Source organism: Bos indicus x Bos taurus, chromosome 2 (genome assembly GCF_003369695.1).
Source record: "Bos indicus x Bos taurus breed Angus x Brahman F1 hybrid chromosome 2, Bos_hybrid_MaternalHap_v2.0, whole genome shotgun sequence".
Taxonomy (NCBI): domain Eukaryota; kingdom Metazoa; phylum Chordata; class Mammalia; order Artiodactyla; family Bovidae; genus Bos; species Bos indicus x Bos taurus.
The window spans coordinates 119,055,879-119,073,748 of NC_040077.1; the positions used below are offsets into that span (position 1 = coordinate 119,055,879).

Sequence of the window (17,870 nt, forward strand, 5' to 3'; positions counted from 1 at the left end):
CTCTGACTGTACCTGGGGGCCTCCTGGCCTCCCTGGGGGCCTCCTAGCAGGAAGGAGCTCCCTGTCACTGCTCTCCCTGGGTGAAAGGCAAAAGAGCCTGCCTCTGGAACCAGGCAGGCCTCCTGGGTTTGCTTACTATGAGAGCTGACGGGCAGGAGTCAGGCACTTTTATTTCCTCCTTTGTGGAGCGGTAAAAATAATAATATTAATAGCCTCTAGGACTGAGTCACTCATGCATGGGCCTCAAGTGTGCTTTGCATATTGCACTGCTTGATGAATCTTAGCTGTTGTTTACTGGCCTGCGAAATGCTTATGTCACTACTACGGGCATTTTTGAGGCCCTACTGTAAGTTCGAGGGCTTCCCTGATGGCTCAGACAGTAAAGAATCCGCCTGCAGTGTGGGAGACCTGGGTTCAATCCCTGGGTTGGGAAGATCCCCCTGGAGGAGAGCATGGCAACCCACTCCAGTATTCTTGCCTGGAGAATCCCCATGGACAGAGGAGCCTAGAGGGCTACAGTCTGTGGGTTCGCAAAGAGTCGGACAGGACTCAGCGACTAAGCACAGCACTGTAAGCTCAGGGATGGGACTTCAACGTGGAACAAGGCTAGAACAGACCTTGGGCAATAGCAGGACCCACGAAGGGTTTTACCTATTTGGGGGTTCTGGAAATCACCTGGGTGGAACACCCACCACCCAGGACCGACTGGGCCCCGGGAGTTCTCGGTCTTCATGCAGCCCACTCCCTAGGAGTCGCTGGGTGTGGCATACACAAACAGATTAATAAAGACTTAGGGACAAAAAGGGGTTTGAAGTGAAATACTAGTTGACAGATGAAAAGGCAGGCTGGGCCAGCAGACAGACCTTTTGGCGGTTAGGAGGGGTTCTCTGAGGTTGGAAGGGCTCCAGAGATGGAGAAGGCCATTGTCCGGGGCAAAGAGAAGGCTTCATAGCGGCGGCGTGGGCCGCTGTCCCCGCTCGGGAAGGTCCCCATTCGGGCAGCCCAGCCGCTTCCTGACCTCTGCTTGGGGTTCTGCTCTTTCCGCCCCAGTCCCTGTCCTCTGTAGACCCCACCTAAGATAGCGGGGTGCGGGGGTGGGTGGGGGCCCCTACCTGGAGGGGGCCAGGGGAGAAGGCAGAGGGAAACAGACAGGAGGAAAGGAAGCTCTGTCTCGGCTTCTCCCACCCAGAAAAAGGCCGGACCGGACCGGAGGGAAATGGCGGGGCCCCCGTGCGCCCGGGGAGATTGGAGGTGGGTGGGGTCCCGGTTCGCAAGCACCCAGAGGAACCGGCGACCCTGGGGAAGCCCCCCAAGGCGGGAGGAGCCCCCGTCCCCGGTGGCGGGGGTGACCTTCGAGTTCCGATGTCCCGACTCAGCCACTCACGCTCCGGCCGAATGACCGTAGGCGGCTCCGGGAGCCGCTGGGGCTCGGATGCCACCTCCGGAAAATGGGTCCTTTACCGCCCCGCCGCGCTGCGCCCCGCGGTCGCGGGGATGGAGGGCCGGGGGGGCGCCGAAGGGGTTAACGTACCTGGGCCGCCGCCTACCCTGCGGGCCCCTCCTCCGGCCGCGGGGAAGTGGAGAGCCTCGGCGGGGGCGCGGCCGGACCTCCGCCCCCGCCCGCCCCCGCCCGCCCCTGTCCCTGTCCCGTTCCTCGTCCCCGCCCGCCCGCCGTCCCCGAGCCCGCGGCGCCCAGAGCTGCGATCCGCGCGCCCCGCTCCGCCGCCGCCGTGGCCCGGGCCGCCATGTCTCTGTGGTGAGTGGGGCCGTCGGGCCGGGGACCCGGGCTGCGGGCGCGGGGAGGGATGCCGCGGGTCGCGGGGGGCGCGGGCGGGCCTCCGTTTCCCGGGCGCAGCTGGGCTGGCGCGGCGATGGCTGGAGATGCCCGGCCGTGCGCGACGCCTGGGCCGGCCGGTCGGCGACTCGGCGACCGGGGTGGACTTGTGCGCTCAGTCTTCCCCCGCCGTCCCTCTGCTCTCTTATGCTCCGGCCCCAAGGCACCCAGATCTCATTCCTGGACTCGAGGAGTTGGGGACCGCAAGGTCTCGCCGGTAGCTGGGTCCCATCCCCGATTCCGAGGGCCTCCTGCGTCCTGGGCGACCCCTGTCCTCCACCCTCAACCCCAGAGTGGCTCTCCTTCCTCTCCCGGAGCTGGGGCCTCCGGCCTGCCCATCGCTTCCCTTCTCTTCTCCTTGCACTGGGGGCTTTTTTCCCCCAACAAATGGAGTGGAAACAACCTGGAGTGAAGGGACATAGCCTCATGGCCCTCTTTGGGGTGACCCCCTCAGTCCAACCCAACAAACCAGGCCAGAGCACTCCCCTGTCCTCCTGGGAGGACGGGGTCTGGGTCACACCCCTACCCCAGCACCTGAGATGACCCAGCCTCCCTCCAACTCTATATAGAGGAAATCTTGGGAGCCCACGGGAAAATGTCTCTCCATTGGGCTCTGCATCACTCGCCCAGGGTGCCTGCACCTTTCATCAGCCGGTCCTGAGGCCACCCCAGGCTGGACCACCTGGTCCCTGTCTCACCACTTTGCTGCCTGTCTCTCCCATCACCCCGAATCTCCCCTCTTGGCACCCTTCTGGCCTGGCCCTGTGAAGCCACACTTTTCTGGCCTGCCCTTTCCCTGGAGTCCCCAGCTCCTGCATCTCCCCGGAAGAAAACATGGCAGGTGGCCTGGGTCTCCCCAGACTGTGAGCTGAGGAGAGAGGGTCCCCGGGCCCAGGGACTCAGGGCCCAAGGACTCAGGACCCTGGCCCTGCGAGCGCTCCTAGAAAAGAACTGATTTCTGCTTCTTAAAGGGGTGTAGTGGGGTTAATTTGGCATGAGGGACCCTGGAGAGTGGGGTCCAACTGTGCCCCTCTCAAGGCAGCAGAGCTGGGGAAATTCAGCTCTCCGAGTGGGGCTCAGACTGGGGCTACAGGGACAGTGGGCTTGCTGGGAGATGCTCGCCCCATTTTCAGGCTTGTGTCAACAGTGAGAACTGTTCTTTTTTTGTTGTATAAGATGGATGGGGGGTGGGAGGGGAGGGACAGGCTTCCTCAGGTTTAGTGAGAGCTTTCTTCCCAGGAGCCCCTATACTTTTTGAACAGGTGTCTTCTCTGCACCTCCAGGAAGTCTACCCCAGTGGTTCACCAGGTTTGCACAAAGCAAGCAGGGTGCCTGAGGGAGAGATGGGGAGCAGGGCAGGTCAATCCCTTGTAGAATCATAGCATTCCCCCAACTCCAAACCCACTCTGTGCCCAGCACTGCAGCTGACACGCCAATTGCATGCTATCCTCATTTGGGGAAAGAAAAAAAATCACAGCTTGGAGAGGTTAAGAGAAATCACAAAACGTCTCCATATAGCTTGTATTCAGTAAGTGCGTGCGTGTGTTAAGTCACTTCAGTCATGTCTGACTCTTTGCGACCCTATGGACTGTAGCCCTCCAGGCTCCTTTGTGCATGAGATTCTCCAGGTAAGAATACTGGAGTGGGTTGCCATGCCCTCCTCCAGGGGATCTTCCCAACCCAGGGATTGAACCTGCATCTCCTGCGACTCCTGTATTGCAGGTGGATTTTTTTTTTTATCACTGAGCCATGGGGTAGCGGAGGGAGGGGAACTTTCTCCATTCATAGTGGGACCGAAATCTGAACTCCAGGAGCCTGACTCCACAGCGCCTGTACTTAAGCTCTGTGTTGTGTGCCTCCCTGATCCTGGAGAAGGGAAGAGGTCAGGATAGGAAAAGAAGCAAGACCTCCTCTGACCACTCAGGGGCCCAGGGACTTGAGTCTGTGTACAGGGGCCATCTGCCCACCTGGGACTGCAGCTCTCTACAAGGGGACTGACTCACCCTTTTTTCTCTCTTCTGAACTATCCACTCCCCACCTCACCCCTACCCCCAGGAAGAGAACCGTCTACAAGAGCGTGTGCCTGTCCCTGGCCTTGCTCGTGGCCGTAACAGTATTCCAGCGCAGTCTGACTCCCAGCCAGTTTCTGCAGGAGCCCCCGCCAGCCTCCCTCAGGCAACAGAAGGCCCAGAAACCCAGCGGACTCCTGGTGAACCCTGACAGCTTCTGGAAGAGCTCGAAGGAGGTGGTCACCCCCACTCCCGTGGTTTCACGGAGGCCCCAGGCCTGGGACGTGAACACCACTAACTGCTCGGCCAATGTAAACTTAACCCACCAATCCTGGTTCCAGGGCCTGGAGCCACACTTCCAGCAGTTTCTATTGTATCGCCACTGCCGCTACTTTCCCATGCTGCTCAACCATCCGGAGAAGTGCAGCGGTGATGTGTACCTGCTGGTGGTCGTCAAGTCTATCATTGCGCAGCATGACCGCCGCGAGGCCATCCGCCAGACCTGGGGCCGCGAGCAGGAGTCGGCGGGCAGGGGCCGAGGCGCGGTGCGCACTCTCTTCCTGCTGGGCAAAGCCTCCAAGCCGGAGGAGCAGTCCCACTACCAGCAGCTGCTAGCCTACGAGGACCGCATCTACGGGGACATCCTGCAATGGGACTTCCTCGACAGCTTCTTCAACCTGACCCTCAAGGAGATCCACTTCCTCAAGTGGCTCGACATCTACTGCCCTGATGTCCGCTTTGTCTTCAAGGGCGATGACGATGTCTTCGTCAACCCCACCAACCTGCTGGAATTTCTGGCCGACCGGCGGCCCCAGGAGGACCTGTTTGTGGGCGACATTCTGCATCACGCCCGACCCATCCGCCGGAAGGATAGCAAGTACTACATCCCCGGAATCTTGTACAACCAGAACAGTTACCCACCCTACGCAGGTGGAGGGGGCTTCCTTATGGCCGGGGGACTGGCCCAGCGCCTGCACCACAGCTGCGATACCCTGGAGCTTTACCCCATCGACGATGTCTTCCTGGGCATGTGCCTGGAGGTGCTGGGCGTGCGGCCCATGGCCCACGAGGGCTTCAAGACTTTCGGCATCTCCAGGAATCGCAACAGCCGCATGAACAAGGAGCCCTGCTTCTTCCGCTCCATGCTTGTCGTGCACAAGCTGCTGCCCACCGAGCTGCTGGCCATGTGGGAGCTGGTGCATGGCAACCTCACCTGCTCCCGCAAGCTCCAGGTGCTCTGACTTGGCTCGGGCCATCAGGATTGACGAGAAACATGTGCCCCAGAGTCCCTGCAAGTCATGAGGCTGCAGCTGCAAGGCCAGGGCACTGCCTCTGGTCCCCTGCAGGGAGGTGGAGGGGTGGGCCTTACGTGCCCCTGGGTGTGGTGGGGTGCGGGTGACCAGGACTAAGGCCTGGCCACGTTCCGAATGGCCCAGACTGGAGACTGGTTCTCTGGCAGCCCTCCTAGCCTGGGTCTGTGGTCTGGCTCCCTCTGACCAGGCGGGAGGCCCTGATGACCTCTGAAGGAACCCTGTGCTCAGGTACCCCGGCTCAACCTGCCCTCGAGGGGTCCAGGGCTGCCCTCTTGTCTTCACAGAGAAGATCCTCCGGCTTCTGTGAAATGCCTCAGTCTCCCCACGGGCTGCTTGGGCAGCCCTTTCAGGAGAAACTCAACCCTGTGCAGGCTCACAGGCCTCCTCCTGTCAACGCCTCCAGGGGCTCCTAGAGACCGAGCCTCAGAAGGCCCTCAGCATCCCCCTGCCCTCCGGCCCCTGACCTTCCTGGGGTTTGACTGCACAGTCTCTGCTCCCAGGTGGCTTCACTCCTGGCTGCGTCCGGCGCTGCTCCGTCCGGCTCCCGTCTGTCCGGAAGCTGGAGCAGCCGCTCTGACTACCTCAGTGATCCTCAGAACCTCTGGATGGGCTGCAGCCCCACCTCACCGCACGCCCCTGCCCCGCGACTCCTCTGCCCCCAGACGCAGGGCCAGAGAGCCGTGCTCCGGTCCCAGCAGTTCCCGTGCTGCTCCGCAAGGCCTGGCTCCCGCATTGGGAAACCAGCTGGTCTGACCCTGGAAGGATATGCCTCCATTACTGTGAAGTTTTATTTATGAAGAATTCGGAGGGAGAAGGCGCCAGGCCTCAGAGGGTGGGGTGGGGTGGGGGGAGAGGTGGTATTCTTCCCTTCCCTTATTTCAGCAAGACACCGCCTGCCTCCACCACTCTTGCCCCTCAGCCCCGCCCCCACCCCAAACACCACCCCCAACGCCCATCACAGCCCCCCCCACCCCCGCGCCTCCAGAGCCATGCCCACCTGCACGCCTACTTCTCCAGGCCCTGAGCAGACCAGCATTGGCCCCTGTGAAGGGATGGAGTGGACTTGGTGCCCACCCCACTCGGATTCAGGGGGTCCTGGGGGGTGGCTGAAGAAGATGTCACCTTGCATCAGGGTCAAGTCCCCTGGGAAAAGTGAGGGATTAACTCTTATTTTCTTAATAAAAGGGGATTGGTTTTTTTTTTTTCCCCTCCCCGGTGTGAAAGTTCCTGTCGCCATTACTATTGGAGGGCCTGTCTGGGGCCAAGGTGGCTGGAGGTTTTTTGAAGACGCAGCTTGTTCCTTGTTGTTGGCTGGTGGGTACACAAGGACCTTCTGAAGGGCCTCTTCATCTCCAGGAGGGAAGCAGAGGCCACATGGGCCCCTGGGTGGGGGGTGGGGTGCAAGAGAGACCTGCAGCTCAGAGAGCATTTTCTGGTAAGGGCCGGGCCAGAGCTGCCCCTGAGGCTGGGGTGACAGTGAGCGTGAGGTGACAGGTGGGCGCCTGCAGGGGCTGGTGGGCTTCCTGACATTCCTGCAGTCAGCCTCGAGCCTAGATCAGGTTGATAAGCAGCACTGAAACAGTGGCTCCGTGGGGTCCAGTGATAGGGGGGCTGCACTGCGCAGGGAACCTTGGCCGAAACTGCTTACCTCCAGGCTGGGAGGGCAGGCACCCCCAGGAGGAGGGACACTGGGACTGCAGTGGGCAAGCCAGCAGCCCCTGCCTGTGCTCAATGGGCCAGATGCCCTGAGAGAGTCACTTGCTTATTAATGTCCACACCAGGCCTCTCCCACAGATGAGTGAGAGCAAGGGCTGGGTCCTAATATAAAGCACCATCTTCGAATGTTAAGAATGTCACCACCAGTCACAGGGCCCTTCTGAGGTGGGACCTGGTGACTGCACACGTCACCAGCTCTCTCTGTCTTTCACGCACCCTCTGAGGCTGGGGGCTGCAGACAGCAGGGTGGGGCTCTAGGGTCTCTGCCTTTCCAGAGCTCAGTCCAGCCAGGGCAAGAGCCATGGAGAGACAGCCAGGAGACAGAGGTGGAAGGGCCACTGGTCCCTGCGCACAGGTTGGGGCCCAGAGACAGCATTTTTGCTCAGAAATGACCTGAAGGATGCTGAGCAGGTGCGTGTTGAAGCAGATAGCTGCTCCTCAACAGTGGGAGGATGGAGTGGGGGGATGGGGGGAGCTGGAGTGTGAGAAGGGGATCTCAGGGCCTCCCGGGTTGCAGGGGGGTGTTCAGACTTGATCCTGAGAGGCAGGGACCGGGAGTGGGGCCCTGGGTACACACCCCTGCCTCTAGGTTTGCCCTGTCTCCAGCTGAGCCGCAGGGACTCAGTGGAAGCAGCAAGTTTCCAGCATGGGAACGCCCTCAGCCTCCGCCCCAGGGGGACCCTTGTGTCTGACCCCGTTTCAGACCTCAGAGGCCCAGGCTGAGCTTGCAGAGAGGGCTGGGTAAGGGGTGGGGCGCCAGCGTTAGCACAGCAGGAGGAAGGGCAGGCAGCCCACCTGTGAGGGGACCAGTGGAATAGGACCCCCCCAGCACAGGGTGAGGAGCGGGCTTCATCACCGGGCCTGCCAGTGCACCTGCGTCTTGAAGAAGGAGTAGGCCCTTGCCTGTGGTCGAAGGGGAAGGACAGTCCAGACAGGGGACACATGCAACAGCCCAGCAGTGCAAAAAAAGTGGGACATTGGAGCTGCCGGCTGCCCGGTGTGGACACTGTTGGAGATGAGGCTGGATGGGGTGTGCTGGTGCTCCCCCCACCACAACATCTTGGCTGGAGGTGGTATTTAAGCTGGTGGCTTGGCCATTTTGGAGAGTTCCCTGATATCCTCCATGCATACAATAGGTATACATATCATTCTGTTTGTTTTTCTCTTCTTAACCGGTCTTTTATTATATAGAGAAGGGTCTCCACCAAGAACCTAGAAGGCTAGAGGGGGAAATTATCATTCCTCCTCACCAAATCCTACCTCTCCCTTTCGGAGCCCACTCAGTCCTTAATTGTCTGGAACCTCAAGGGCTTCCTTCGTCCTGAGTGTGTGTCCAGGAAAAAAGTCTGAGCCGCCCTCTGCAGCTGCTGCCTCTCATCCCACACGGTGACACCCTGGCCCATAGGCCCCCACAGTCCTGTGGACTCTGAGGCACAGTCTTCCTGACAGAGGCTGTAGTGGGCCCCACGATTCAGAGACAGAATGATTCTCTTAGTCACCCTCGCTCGCTCTTCTCCAAAGAGCAGAAGCAGCCAGCTAGGAGCGCTGGGTCCTGAGACTCCCAGTCAGTGACACAGAGTTTGGGGGGACCCTACAAATTCACTCAGGTTCTGTCACTGGGAAGCAACTTTCCAGGGCTGCTGGTAAATTTTAGATAAATTTTAGTCAGTCTCAATCAAATCCTGGGGAACAGGTTGGGGGGAAGGGGAAGTAGGTCTCAAACGCTTTCCTCCCCAAAGACCCCCAGCTTGAAAGGCAAGACGCTTCCCCCCTGCTTTCCTGCCTCCAGTCCTGCATTCCTAAGGGGTCTGCGGAAGAGGTGGCTTTGTCAGGCCACAGAAGGTCTCCTGCCAGGCAATGGGTGCTGCTTGGCCACATTTACATAACTAAAGGAGACCACTCAAAGAACTCTACCCTTAACAAAGAAAGCCTGTTCTGGGGAGACTCGCTCTGTCCACCTCAGCAGGGAGGGAAGCTTCTGTGGAACCGGTTATAGACGAAGACGACTGTCAAGTGAAGAAACGGAGGCTCCCGAGAGTAGGGTCCCATGGCACTTGTGTGACCAAGCACTGTCTGAACGCAGTCTCTGCACCTAACCCCCCACCCTTTTGTCTCCCAGGAACCTCCATGTGTATTTGTGGGGTTTTGCCTGACAGTCCCCAAAGTAGAAAAATGTAGTGTCCCGTGAGTGACTGGAAACTGGGTATTTGGGGTTTGAGGAAGCCCAGCAGAACTAGCACTATAGGAGACCTTTCTTTCCACATAGTTTAAAAAAATATTGTGAAGACGAGCTTCTCTGTTTAGTGGAACACTATACATTGTTTAATACACAACCCCCAAGCTGTCTGCTTCTAGCCCAGTTCATGGTCTTGGAGCTATTCTGCACCTTTTTTAAAACCACAGAAAACAGGGGAGGGATAAATTGGGAGTTTTGGATTCATATACACACACTACTATATATAAAAAAGATAAACAACAAGCACCTACTATATAGCACAGGGAAGTATATTCAATATCTTGCAATAATCAATAATGGAAAAGAATCTGAAAGAGAAGATTTATATTCAAAACTAAATCACTCGACTGTACACCTAAAACTAACACAGCTTTGTAAATCAACTGTACTTCAATTTTAAATTTTTCTAAAATAAAAAATTTTTAAGAAATATATTGTAAATATAATTTTTTTAAAAAAAACACAGAAAGGGAGAGATCCCATCAACTTCTCTCCCCACTGTGGAAAAACCAGTTTTGCCTCCGTTAGCAATTCAATTCCTTCATTCCATACAAATCTGTGCTTTTAGACAAGTCTCCTGTGAACCAGTTATAACATCAGCTTACCCTCTTACGAATAAAATAAATCTTTACCTCGTGTTAATTTTTATACCTGTAGGAGTTAGGCGTTTCTTTTTTCTGAAAAGTATCTTTTACCATCTTTTATATTAAAATGAACACAGACTCATTATGGTTGAGAATGCCATTTTTTGCATATATTTCTGATACCAAACTTGCATCTTGGAATAAATTTTACACCTTCAGGTGAGCCTAGAGCTCAGTCCCTTCCGAAGGGGCTCAGCCCCGCTGCTCGTCTGCAAAGCCCTCACTCCCCCCGGAACTTTGGGGGAAAAATTGGCGTTCAGGCCCCAACCCAGGCGGGGCACCTCCGAACCTCGGAGGTGGGCGCTAGTCTAGGTATTTCAAACCCCCGCCCAGGTGACTCCGGCCGACGCCCGGGCGGGGATTAACTGACCCTGCAGGTGATGGGTCAGGAATCTGCTCTCGCTTTGTTTTTCTCTGGTGTCGAATCTAACAAGAATGCCCGGAATTCCTGCCCTCGCCCCAGGCAGGACTGAGGGTTCGGGCGCCGGAGGGTGGTCAGCGCAACCAGGAACCCAGAGGCCATCGCTGAACCACCTAGGCTTCGGTGGGGACCATCACGCTCTGCCGTCGGAGGTGGGGGAGGCTGGTGGTGGAATCCACTGGACCCCGGGGGCCTGGACTAGAGGTGGAGAGTGCGGCATCTTCTAGTGAGACCTACCTGTTGGCCCACGCCGCGATCGCAGCGAGGCTGGGGGCGCCGGGCGCTGGGCAGTCCCCTCTGCGCCGGCTCCGTAGAGGCGGCCCCGGGCAGGGCCCTTGAGAAGATCCAAGGGGCGGGGAGGGGCCGGAGGGCTGGAGTCATCCGCGGAGCCAGAACCATCCCAGGACAGGGCGGAGAGCGCCCCCAGCCGACCACGGTGGGCATAGTGACAAAGAGAAGGACGATTAGAGCTGTTATGTGAAATTGGTTAACTTGGAATCCTTGTACCCCAATTTATCCGCGGTCCCTAAGGGCATGTATGCCTCAAAAATACCAGAAATCTCCACGCCACTATTTAATAGGAATTCTTTCCTTGTAATGGGCTTCCCTAATAGCTAAGTTGGTAAAGAATCCGCCTGCAATGCAGGAGACCCCATTTCGATTCTTGGGTGGGAAAGATCCGCTGGAGAAGGCATAGGCTACTCACTCCAGTATTCTTGGCTTTTGCTTGTGGCTCAGCTGATAAAGAATCCGCCTGCAATGTGGAAGACCTCGGTTCAATCTCTGGGTTGGGAAGATCCCCTGGAGAAGGGAAAGGCTAGCCACTCCAGTATTCTGGCCTGGAGAATTCCATGGGGTCGCAAAGAGTTGGACAGGACTGAGCGATTTTCACTTTCATTGGAATTCCAGGGATTTTATTCTCTTCTTTCTGCCTATTTGTCTAAAAAAGGCTTTGTACCATGAGCGGTTACCACTTAGTAGAGGGATAAAATTTAGAACCTAGACAAGGTATTAAAAAGCAGAGAAGTCACTTTGCCGGCAAAGGTGGGTATAGTCAAACCTGTGGTTTTTCCAGTAGTCATGTAGGGATGTGAGAGTTGGACCATAAAGAAGGTTGAGCGCCAAAGAATTGATGCTTTTGAGCTGTAGTGCTGGAGAAGACTCTTGAGAGTCCCTTGGACAGCAAGGAGATCAAACCAGTCAATCCTAAAGGAAATCAATCCTGAATATTCATTGGAAAGACTGATGCTGAAGCTGAAGCTACCAATACTTTGGCCACCTGATTCGAAGAACTGACTCATTGAAAAAGACTCTGATGCTGGGGAAGATTGAAGGCAGGATGAGAAGGAGGCTACAGAGGATGAGATGGTTGGATGGTATCGTCAACTCAATGGACATGAGTTTGAGCAAACTCTGGGAGATAATGAAGGACAGGGAAGCCTGGCATACTGCAGTTCATGGGATCTCAAAGAGTCAGACATGACTTAGTGACTACACAACAAAAAGTTTAGAAGATAGACATGGGCCAATATTCAGACAGAACGGGTGGCCTTGGAGGGAGTGAAAGTGGCTTTGAGGTCCTCAGGGGGCTTCTTCCAGAAAAAGGAGGAATGATTACCCACCAAGGAGAGGAGTACAGTCTCTTGACAGAAATCACCTTGGCTGGCCCACCCTCAGAGGCCCTCTGAGGTCAGAGGAAGGAAATCTTAGAATCTGAAAACAATCCACTCTCCTTGTAAGAGTTTACTGTGTAAGCACTCCTACACAACCAACGCAACAATCCATTTGTTATAAAAGCTAATATATAACCAACACAAAATTGTAAAGCAATTAGCTTCCAATTAAAAATAAATATATATATTTTTAAAAAGCTAATGTATAGCCAGCATTGCTTAGGGTAAGTTTGATTGCAAATGACATAAAATTCAGCTCAGGCTTTTTGAAACTTTAAAAGGGATTGCTGGCTCGCATGAGTGAAAGGTCAAGGGCCTAAGTGATGGATTGAGATCCACACTCAGGTAGCTAGTTTGCAAAACCTGCACATTGACCACCAACCGACCCCAGGCAGATGGCCTGAAAAACTTTGAGGCAGGTCTGAAAACAGCTGACCATCCATTATTCCTGCCTGTAGTTAGCTAGTACTAGCTGCTGGTTAAAAGGCCAGACTCGAATCAGGCAGCCCAATACACCCAGACCTAATCAAAGTTTTCTTGCTAGATTTGTTTTATGTAATTTGATCCAAAGTTCTTTGGCACTTAAAAAATAGAGGTTACCGATAAAAATGTATCTTTTATAGTAAAGACTTACGAGCCATTGTTGATCACAGGATATTCATCCCCCAAAGATATCTTCCTTGCTCCCAGGAACTTTCACATTTGATGAGGTGTCATTCTTACAATTACAGTGCATTATGTGTTTCCCTTGACCCCTTGCACGCATGCTCAGTCGCTCAGTCATGTCTGACTCTTTGTGACCCCATGGACTGTAGCCCGCCAGGCTCCTCTATCCATGGAATTTTCCAGGCAAGAATACTGGAGTGGGTTGCCATGTTCTCCTCCAGGTGATCTTCCCGATACAGGGATTGAACCCAAGACTCTTGTGTCTCCTGCATTGGCAGACAGATTCTTTACACTGCCCCACCTGGGAAGCCCATTATATGTTACAATTGACCTAAAAATAGGGAGGTTATCTGCGTGGGCCTGAATGAATCCCAGAAGCCCTTAGAAGTGGAGAGTTTTCTCCTGCCATTTGAAGAAGTCAGAGAGATTCAAAGCAGAAAACAATTCCATATACAACATGGAACTGAAGATGAAGATTGGCCAAGTGATAAAGAGTGAGAGAAGCTTCTATTAATAGAAGCTGAGAGCAAGCCCTGGTTAGCAGCCAGCAAGGAAGTGGGACTGAATCAAAGATTCATATCAAACTCTGTACAATACTCAAGTCAGCACATACATCCTTTCTGCTCCTGAAACTTTTACCACCTATGTATATTAGGAAGAAAATATCAAGGGTCCCTCAAAGTGGAAATTGAGCAGACCAAACTCTGTGTGCATGAGACAGTAAACCAGAAATTACCCACAAAAGTAAACCAAATGACAGGAACAATGACAACAATCCTAACCGCTTTCTTAAATACCTGTGCCTCAAAGAGAAAGTGAAAGGTACAGAGGCAGATTATTTTGAAATCAAGAATACCGCATCATTATATTTATGTTGATAACACAAATTTGCATCATTATGACTTCAGAAGTGTCACATGTTAAACCTTGGGCCTAAAGCAGTTGAATATTGTGAAATTTAACAACTTTCAATGCATTCATTATCTATGAAAAAAAGAATACAAATAATCAAACTCATATTTCTACTCAAAATTTCAGGGAAAGAACTTTAAAACAGACTAACGCTGGAGTTCGTGACATTGTACAGGAGACAGGGAGCCAGACCATCCCGAAGAAAAAGAAATGCAAAAAAGCAAAGTGGCTGTCTGAGGAGGCCTTACAAATAGCTGTGAAAAGAAGAGAGGTGAAAGGCAAAGGAGAAAAGGAAAGACATAAGCATCTGAATGCAGAGTTCCAAAGAATGGCAAGGAGAGATGAGAAAGCCTTCCTCAGTGATCAATGCAAAGAAATAGAGGAAAACAATAGAATGAGAAAGACAAGAGATCTCTTCAAGAAAATTAGATACCAAGGGAACATTTCATGCAAAGATGGGCTCAAGAAAGGACAGAAATGGTATGGACCTAACAGAAGCAGAAGATATTAAGAAGAGGTGGCAAGAATACACAGAAGAACTGTACAAAAAAGATCTTCATGACCCAGATAATCATGATGGTGTGATCATTCACATAGAGCCAGACATCCTGGAATGTGAAGTCAAGTGGGCTTTAGAAAGCATCACTACGAACAAAGCTAGTGGAGGTGATGGAATTCCAGTGGAGCTATTTCAAATCCTGAAAGATGATGCTGTGAAAGTGCTGCACTCAATATGCCAGCGAATTTGGAAAACTCAGCAGTGGCCACAGGACTGGAAAAGGTCAGTTTTCATTCCAGTTCCAAAGAAAGGCAATACCAAAGAATGCTCAAACTACCACACAATTGTACTCATCTCACACACAAGTAAAGTAATGCTCAAAATTCTCCAAGCCAGGCTTCAGCAATACGTGAACCATGAACTTCCAGATGTTCAAGCTGGTTTTAGAAAAGGCAAAGGAAACAAGAGATCAAATTGCCAACATCCGCTGGATCATGGAAAAAGCAAGAGAGTTCCAGAAAAACATCTATTTCTACTTTATTGACTATGCCAAAGCCTTTGACTGTGTGGATCATAATAAACTGGAAAATTCTGAAAGAGATGGGAATACCAGACCACCTGACCTGCCTCTTGAGAAACCTGTATGCAGGTCAGGAAGCAACAGTTAGAACTGGACATGGAACAACAGACTGGTTCCAAATAGGAAAAGGAGTACGTCAAGGCTGTATATTGTCACCCTGCTTATTTAACTTTTATGCAGAGTACATCATGGGAAACGCTGGGCTGGAAGAAGCACAAGCTGGAATCAAGATTGCCGGGTGAAATATCAATAACCTCAGATATGCAGATGACACCATCCTTATGTTAGAAAGTGAAGAAGAACTAAAGAGCCTCTTGATGAAAGTGAAAGAGGAGAGTGAAAAAGTTGGCTTAAAGCTCAACATTCAGAAAACTAAGATCATGGCATCCGGTCCCATCACTTTATGGCAAATAGATGGGGAAACAGTGGCTGACTTAATTTTTTTGGGCTCCAGAATCACTGCAGATGGTGATTGCAGCCATGAAATTAAAAGACACTTACTCCTTGGAAGGAAAGTTATGACCAACCTAGACAGCATATTAAAAAGCAGAGATATTACATTGTCAAGAAAGGTCCGTCTAGTCAAGGCTATGGTTTTCCCAGTGGTCATGCTTGGATGTGAGAGTTGGACTATAAAGAAAGCTGAGCTCCGAAGAATTGATACTTTTGAACTGTGGTGTTGGAGAAGACTCTTGAGAGTCCCTCAGACTGCAAGGAGGTCCAACCAGTCCATCCTAAAGGAGATCAGTCCTGGGTGTTCATTGGAAGGACTGATGCTGAAGCTGAAACTCCAACACTTTGGCCACCTGATGTGAAGAGCTGACTCATTTGAAAAGACCCTGATGCTGGGAAAGATTGAAGGCAGAAGGAGAAGGAAACAACGGAGGATGAAATGGTTGGATGGCATCACCAACACAATGCACATGGGTTTGGGTGGACTCCAGGAGTTGGTGATGGACAGGGAGGCCTGGCGTTCTGTATTTCATGGGGTCACAAAGAGTCAGACATGACTGAGTGACTGAACTGAACTGAAAGCTGGAATTCCCTGATGGCCTAATGGTTAAGATGTGGTCCTCTCATCACTATGGCCTGGGTTCAATCCCTAGTCAGGGAGCATCCTGTAAGCCACGTGGTGTGGCCATAAATAAATAAAACAGACTAAAGCCAAGCCAGTAAAAAGGAAAGAATAAAGACATAATAAAGATGAAAGCTGAATCAATGAATTTGAAAGCAGTAGAACTGAAAAGAATCCAAAAATTGTTTCTTAAGAAAAAAAATTAACAAATCAAAAGTGGGAAGGGGTCTCAGCAGCCAGAAGAAGAGCAGGCATGGCTGAAGATAGCAGCAGCCAAGGCCTCAAACTGCATCCTGGAGAATTTTATAGCCACCTTGGCTAATGGGATGAGCCTCCAGCTGCCTCTTGAAGAAGTAACCCCCCCACTTTTGTGCTTCCCTGTGTCTGCCCCCACTTCTGCCTTCCCTTCCCTCCCCTCCCCAGCTGTGAGCTGAGCTAGAGACTGGGGCAGAGAGACTGGAGAGGTGGTCTCCTGTGGCTCAGTGAGAAGCCCAATGCTGAGGACGTGATGTCCAAAGATTGCTACTTTGACTACTATGCTCACTTCAGCATCCATGAGGAAGTGCCGAAAGGTCCACAAATTCACGTACAGCAACTCCATGTTTCATGGCCCACACCTTTTCAAAGACAGGTGGTGCTGGACGTTGGCTCAGGCACAAGGGTCCTCTGTATGTTTACTGCCAAGGCCAGGGCCCGCGTGGTCATTGGGATTGAGTGTTTCAGTAGCTCTGATTACTTCATGAAGATTGTGAAAGCTAACAAGTTAGACCACGTGGTGACTATCATCAAGGGGAAGGTGGAGGAGGTGGATTTCATCACCATAGATGGGCTACTACCTCTCCTATGAGTTGATGCTCAACACCGTGGTCTACGCCCGAGACAAGTGGCTGGTGCCCAATGGCCTCATCTTCCCAGACCGAGCCACACTGGTATGTAAGAGCCATTGAGGACCAGCAGAACAAAGACTACATGGTCCACTGGCGGGAGAACATGTGCAGCTTTGACGTCTTGCATCAAAGATGTGGCCATCAAGGAGCCCCTGGTGGACGTGGTGGACCCCAAGCAGCTGGTCATCAACCTGCCTCATAAAGGAAGTGGACATCTACACGGTCAAGGTGGAAGACCTGGCTTTCACTTCCCCCCTCTGCCTGCAAGTGAAGCCGAATGGCTGCATGCATGCTCTGGTGGCCGACTTCAACGTCAAGTTCACCTGCTGCCACAAGAGAACTGGCTTCTGCACAGCCCTGAGTCCCCATCCCCTCCCTGGAAGCAGACGGTGTTCTACATGGAGGACTATCTGATAGTGAAGACAGGCGAGGAGATCTTTGGCCCCACCGGCATGTGGCGCAATGCCAAGAACAACCGTGACCTGGACCTCACCATTGGCCTAGACTTCAGCCTAGAGCTGGCCTAGCCAGCTCTGTGAGCTCTCCTGCTCCACCGACTACTGGATGCACTAAGGCGGTGCCTGGGTTCTCCCACCCCAGTCCGGCTGGTCCTGCAAAGGCCCCAGGGGCTGCGGCGTTCTTAGGCAGTTTCGGGGCTCCTCGTACCCCTCACTCCCTCCCACAAAAGGGGGTTTTATGTGCCGGGGCATGGAGGGCACATCATGACTGTGTTTCATTACTTAGGTTTTTATATGGTTGCATTTATGCCAATAAATTCTCAGTTGGGATGGCAAAAAAAAATAACAAATCAAAACTATAATGAGATACCACCTATCAGAATGGCTCTTATTTAAAAAAAAAAAAAAAAAGACAACAAATAACAAGTGTTGGGGAGGATGTGAAGAGGAGGGAACTTTTGTGTACTGTTTATGGGAATGTAAATTGAGGCCATCACCATGAAAAATAGTATAGAGGTTTCTTGAAAAATTACAAATAGAACTACCATATGATCCAGCAATTCCACTTCTGGGTTTTTTCCCAAAGAAACCGATAATACTATATTGGAAAGATATATGTGTCCCTATGTACACTGCGACATTATTTACTATAGCCAAGATATGGAAGTAACCTAAGTGTCCATCGATATGAGTGATGGTGAAATGAGTGGAAAAAGAAGATGCAGTGTGTATACACACACACACACACACACACACACACACACAGTAGAATGTTACTCAACCATAAATAAGAATGAAATCTTGCCCTTTGCACCAACATGGATGGACCTAGAGGGTATTATGATAGTGAAATAAGGCAGACAGAGAAAGGCAAATACTGTATAATTTTGCTTATATATGGAATCTTACCAAAAAAATAAATTAATAAACATAACAAAACAGAACAA

General features: G+C 52.4%; 1 protein-coding gene and 1 pseudogene across 1 annotated transcript; both read left to right on the forward strand.

The window, feature by feature from the left end:
* Positions 1-1,693: 1,693 nt before the first annotated feature.
* B3GNT7 (UDP-GlcNAc:betaGal beta-1,3-N-acetylglucosaminyltransferase 7) lies at positions 1,694-6,366 on the forward strand. Its single transcript, XM_027516178.1, has 2 exons — positions 1,694-1,756; positions 3,890-6,366. Exons 1-2 carry the CDS (start codon positions 1,746-1,748, stop codon positions 5,082-5,084), a joined length of 1,206 nt encoding a protein of 401 aa, XP_027371979.1. The 5' UTR covers positions 1,694-1,745; the 3' UTR covers positions 5,085-6,366.
* Positions 6,367-12,969: 6,603 nt separating this feature from the next.
* LOC113900416 lies at positions 12,970-17,038 on the forward strand (annotated as a pseudogene).
* The last annotated feature ends 832 nt before the right edge of the window (positions 17,039-17,870 follow it).